Source organism: Arachis duranensis, chromosome 3 (genome assembly GCF_000817695.3).
Source record: "Arachis duranensis cultivar V14167 chromosome 3, aradu.V14167.gnm2.J7QH, whole genome shotgun sequence".
NCBI classification, from domain to species: domain Eukaryota; kingdom Viridiplantae; phylum Streptophyta; class Magnoliopsida; order Fabales; family Fabaceae; genus Arachis; species Arachis duranensis.
The window spans coordinates 50,778,438-50,784,538 of NC_029774.3; the positions used below are offsets into that span (position 1 = coordinate 50,778,438).

Genomic DNA, 6,101 nt, shown 5'->3' on the forward strand with positions numbered 1-6,101 from the left:
TGAGATGGGGTAGATGATATCTGCTTCCAATAGTCTGGTCACTTCCTTCTTGACAACCTCCAAAATGGTGGGATTTAGTCTTCTTTGGAGTTGACGAACAGGCCTTGCTCCCTCTTCTAAAAATATTCTGTGCTCACAAACTTGAGGGTTGATGCCTACTATATCCGCCAAGCTCTACCCAATTGCTTTCTTGTGTCTTCTTAACACACTAAGCAACTGCTCCTCTTGTTGGGCTGTGAGTTCCCTTGCAATGATAATTGGGAGCTTCTGATTATCCTCAAGGTAAGCATACTTGAGGTGGGGTGGAAGGGGTTTTAATTGCAATTTCTACTCCTGACTGGGCACTGGATCGTCTAGAGCCAGTGGCGATGGTATAATGTCCTCATTGTGTTCAGAAGGGTTCCCCACACTTGGACCTTGCTCCATGTGCGCCTCTTCTACTTCTTCTTGGTGAACTACAGCTATGGTCTCATCAATGATGTCGCACTGGAAGATGGAATGGCCTTCCGGCGGATGCTTCATAGCCTCATTCAGATTGAAGCTCACTGCTCGGCCGTCTATCTCAAAAGAATAGGTTCCTGAGAATGCATCCGACTTGAACTTGGAGGTCTTCAGCAATGGTCTTCCGAGCAGGATGGATGACGGTTTCCCTGAGTCATTTTGGGGCATTTCCAAGATATAGAAGTCAATGGAAAATGTGAGCCCCTTAATGCTCACCAGCACGTCCTCAGCAATTCTAACCACTTTAATAATGCTTTTATCTGCTAACACAAAACGAGCTGCCGACCTTTTTAAGGGAGGGAGCCTCAAAGCATTACATACTGACAAGGGCATAATACTCACACACGCTCCTAGATCATACATGCATTCAGAAAATATTACATCCCCAATGGTACAGTTAACCATGCATGGACCTGGATCACTACATTTTTCAGGTATATCCCCCATCAATGCAGATATAGAACTACCTAAAGGAATAGTTTCTAATTCATTAATCCTATCCTTATGTATGCACAGATCCTTTAGAAACTTCGCATATTTAGGTACTTGCTAAATAACATAAAAAAGGGGGACAGTTATCTCAACCTTTTTGAAGATTTCTACCATTTTTGGGTCTAGTTCCATTTGCTTTCTGGGCTTTCTTGCAAGGTTGTTCTTCATGGTCTTCTGTCTCTGATCAATAGAGTGTAGTAACTCGTCATTGGAAGAGGAAGATGGGTAAGTGATATGAGGGGTCTGCTGAGACACTTGGGACTGCCTTAGGTGAGGTGCTCTGTAAGCCTGGTTCTGGTTCTGCTATTGATAGGTAGGATTCTGCTGATACTGGTTCTGCTGGTTGTTATTATTATTCCACCTCTGATTTTTTTGGCTGTCTCTGCCTCCTCTGTTATAGTTGTCCCTCCAACCTTGGTTGAAGTTCCCACCTTGGTTATAGTTGCCGCCTTGTTGGTAGTATCCTTGATTCGGGCGGTCATAGAAATTGTGAGTAGCTGCCACGGTGTTATTCTCATGTTGGAGCTGTGGACACTCATCAGTGTAATGACTATAATCAGTGCATATTCCACATACTCTTTGAGAAACCAGTTGTTGACTATGTTGTGGTGAGGGTGGCTGAGATTGTTGCTGACCCAAATATATCTGCTTCAGTAGGTTGGTCATCTCACATATTGATTGTGTGAGAGCATTATTCTCACTGCTAGAGGAAACCTCTGCCACAGCCTTGGGGTGGTTGTTCCTGTTGTGCTTGTGATTCCGAGCAGACTCGACCAAGTCGGCTATCAGTTGCCATGCTTCTTCTGTGGTCTTATACTTTTTCAGAGAACCATTGCTTGCACCATCTAATGTAGTCTTGTCTTGAGGCTTCATGCCTTGTGTGAAGTAGCTGATCAACACCAACTTGTCAATCATGTGGTGGGGGCATGCGTTTAGGAGATTGTTGAAGTGCTTCCAATACTCATAAAGAGTCTCAGATTCGCCTTGGATAATCATTGAAATTTCTCTCCTTAGTCTATCAATAACTTTCGCGGGAAAGTATTTTTCCAAGAATTCCCTCCTAAGCGTGTCCCAGTTAGTAACAACTGCTTCATGTTAAGTGTAGTACCACTCCCTCGCCTTTCCTTCAAGAGAAAATGGGAAGGCTGCTAGCAGGATAGAAGTCTCAGTTGCACCATTACACTTGACAGTAGAACAGACTGTCTGAAAATCCCTGAGGTGCTTGAGAGACTTTTGAGCAGGTAAGCCATGAAATTTCGGCAGCAGATTGATTAGTGCAGTCTTCAGTTCAATATCTGCACCCAGATTTGGATGACGCGCTTGGAAATGTGGTAGTGTAAAATCCAGAGCTCCTACTTCCTGGAGAGTAATCCTCCTAGGAGCTACCATGTTCTCTGCGCATAAATCAACTAAATCAGTAGGAAAGGAGCTTGTTTCTACCTTAAATGACATTTCAGATTTGTCCTCAGAAAGGACTAACCGACGCCGAGCCTGCCTTATACGTGAGATAGTTCTTTCAATTTCAGGGTCAAATACGGGTAGGCTCGGATCAGGTAGTGAACACGTCATTCAATGAGAAAAACATACAGCTCATGGTAATAAAATATAAGAAATACAAATAAATAAATTCCAACCAATAAATTAGCATACTGTTGCAACTCCCCGGCAATGGCGCCAAAAATTGACGTGGCGAAAATTGGCCGATTAAGAATTTATAGAGAAAACAGCGTTGCAAGTACAGTTCTCAACCGACTAAAATCCGGTTATCAATTTAGAAGGGGTTGTCACAAAAGTTAGAAATAAAATACTAGGAGTATAAATCCCAGGTCGCTTCCAACGAGTTGTAGAAAGAGTGCTACTTTATTAATCAGAGGTTTCCCAAGAAATTTTGGAGTTTGAGAAACAGAGAAATAAATGATTGAGAATTTATATAATTCAAATAAAAGCCTTGACCGGGAGAAGATTAAATGGAAGTTCTATCCCTGTTAAACTTTTCCAAGTGTGATAATAAAAGGGTTGTTATCCTACGTAGTTATCTCTCATATGATAAGGGAAAGTCAAGTAACTCTAAAACTAATCTTATCGCTTACGTCCTAATCCTTTCCTAAGAAAGGGTTAGAGTCGAAGACAGGAGAATTAGTCAACAACTTCCAATTAATATTAACACTTGAGTATTCCAACTCAAGGTTTTTCTTTTAATCAACTCCCAATCAAGTTAGAAAACTACTCCATTATCATGAATATAACTTTCACAGAATTAAGAGAGGAATAAAAGAAAGACATGATAATTAATAACTAAAAATCAATTAAAAGTAAAAATGGTTCTTTGCATTAATAAATCCCAAAATCATGAACATACTTATCTAAACAGAGTCAATGGGCAATAAAAGAGTAAAGGAATAGAGAGACAAACTAGAATGAGGAAGCTCCAATGGAGGTAATGAATCTTCTCAATATCCCAAGCAAAGCACTAAAACTCTAAAACTATGAATGTGAAGAAAACCTAGAGGAAGGAGTAGAATTCTCTCTAGATTCCAAACTAAACTAAAACTATGTAGAATGAGAATGTGTCTTGAGTCTCTGCAGTTCCCACGCTCTAGTCTATGTTTCTGGTCAAAAACTGGGTCTAAAACTGGCCCGAAATCGCCCCCAGCGATTTTCTGTAACTATTGTATGTCGCGTCAGTCACGCGTGCGCGTCGTTTGGCGATTTTTCTTGTCACGCGTACGCTTCGCTCCTCCTGTGTGCTAATCACGCGCGCGCGTCAACTGTGCGTGCGCGTCGCTGTGGAGTGCTCTATATCACGCGCACGCGTAGGCCATGCGTGCGCGTCACGTCTCGCTGGTGAGCTTCATTGTTTCTTTGTGTTCCTTCTATTTTTGCAAGCTTCCTTTCCGTTCTCCAAGCCATTCTTGCTCTATAAGGCCTGCAACACTGAACACACAGATCACGGCATTGAATGGTATAGAGAGGGATTATAATCTAACAATTTAAGGGCTTAAGAAGCAAGTTTTTAATCATAGTATTAGATCAGGAAGGTAAATGTATAACATGCTAATTACATGGATGAATGTGAGAAGAATCTGATAAAAACCACTCAATTGAGTACAAGATAAACCATAAAATAGTAGTTTATCATTGCCTTCTGCTTTGTATTTCTTCACATCTCCACTATCTGCAACTCTATCGTGCTATCACCGTTCACGAGTTCGACTACTTCTCCTTCAGTCCTATCTCTGCTCTGGTTTGCTACGTCCTAAAATCCATGACTATTTGTCGCCGTCATTTCGTGCTGCTGCTGTACCCTTACTGGTGCGCGTAAATTGTGATCATCAACAATGGCACCAATGGACTTGGAGCTCTCAAACTTGAATCAGACTTTGTCACAACTTCGCACAACTAACCAGCAAGTGCACTGGGTCATCCAAGTAATACCTTACGTGAGTAAGGGTCGATCCCACGGAGATTGTTGGTATGAAGCAAGCTATGGTCATCTTGGAAATCTCAGTTAGGCGGATTCAAATGGTAATAATGGTTTTCGAAAATAAGTGCATGAAGATGATGTGTTCCTTCTGAATCTCTGCTTTCCTACTGCTTTCATCCAATCATTCTTACTCCTTTCCGTGGCAAGCTGTATGTAGGGCATCACCATTGTCAATGGCTACTTCCCATCCTCTCAGTGAAAATGGTCCAAATGCTCTGTCACAGCATGGCTAATCATCTGTCGGTTCTCGATCATGTCGAAATATAATCCAGTGATTCTTTCGCGTCTGTCACTACGCCCAACAATCGCAAGTTTGAAGCTCATCACAGTCATTCAATCCCTGAATCCTACTCGGAATACCACAGACAAGGTTTAGACTTTCCAGATTCTCAAGAATGGCTGCCAACAATTCTAGCTTATACCACAAAGATTCTGATTAAGGAATCCAAGAGATACACGCTTGATCTAAGGTATAACAGAAGTGGTTGTCAGTCACGCGTTCTTAGGTGAGAATGATGATGAGTGTCACGGATCATCACATTCATCATGTTGAAGTGCAGCGAATATCTTAGAATAAGAATAAGCTAAATTGAATAGAAAATAGTAGTAATTGCATTAATACTCGAGGTACAGTAGAGCTCCACACCTTAATCTATGGTGTGTAGAAACTCCACCGTTGAAAATACATAAGTGATAGAGGTCCAGGTATGGCCGAATGGCCAGCCCCCAAAACGTGATCAATAGTCTTCTAAGATGAACAATAGAATAAAACTGAGACCAAAGATGTTTAATACAATAGTAAAATGTCCTATTTATACTAGACTAATTACTAGGGTTTACAGAAATAAGTCTTAGTCAAAAATCCACTTTCGGGGCCCACTTTGGTGTGTTCTTGGGCTGAACTTTAGCTTTACTCCAGAATGCAGCATGGAACTAGCGTTGAACGCCAGTTTGCGTTGTCTAAACTCGAATAAAGTATGGACTATTATATATTGCTGGAAAGTCCTGGATGTCTACTTTCCAACGCGATTGAGAGCGCGCCATTTGGAGTTCTGTAGCTCCAGAAAATTTATTTCGAGTGCAGGAAGGTCAGAATCCAACAGCATCAATAGTTCTTTGTCAGCCTTCTATCAGATTTTTGCTCAGGTCCCTCAATTTTAGCCAAAAAATACCTGAAATCACAGAAAAATACACAAACTTGTAGTAAAGTCCAGAAATGTGAATTTTGCATAAAAATTAATAAAAACATCCCTAAAAGTAGCTAGATCCTACTAAAAACTACCTAAAAACAATGCCAAAAAGTGTATAAATTATCCGCTCATCACAACACCAAACTTAAATTGTTGTTTGTCCTCAAGCAACTGAAAATCAAATAGGATAAAAAGAAGAGAATATACTATAAATCTCAAAAAATCAATGAAGCTTAGTTCTAATTAGATGAGCGGGACTTGTAGCTTTTTGTATCTGAACAATTTTGGCATCTCACTCTATCCTTTGAAGTTTAGAATGATTGGCATCCATAGAAACTCATAGTTTAGATAGTGTTATTGATTCTCCTAGTTAAGTATGTTGATTCTTGAACACAGCTACTTTATGAGTCTTGGCCGTGGCCCCTAAGCACTTT

General features: G+C 40.8%; 1 protein-coding gene across 1 annotated transcript; it reads right to left on the reverse strand.

The window, feature by feature from the left end:
* Positions 1–327: 327 nt before the first annotated feature.
* LOC110278583 (uncharacterized) lies at positions 328–1,989 on the reverse strand. The gene is made up of 2 exons (XM_021136829.1): positions 1,407–1,989; positions 328–650 (listed from the first exon to the last, which is right to left on the reverse strand). Exons 1-2 carry the CDS (start codon positions 1,987–1,989, stop codon positions 328–330), a joined length of 906 nt encoding a protein of 301 aa, XP_020992488.1.
* Between the last annotated feature and the right edge of the window lie 4,112 nt (positions 1,990–6,101).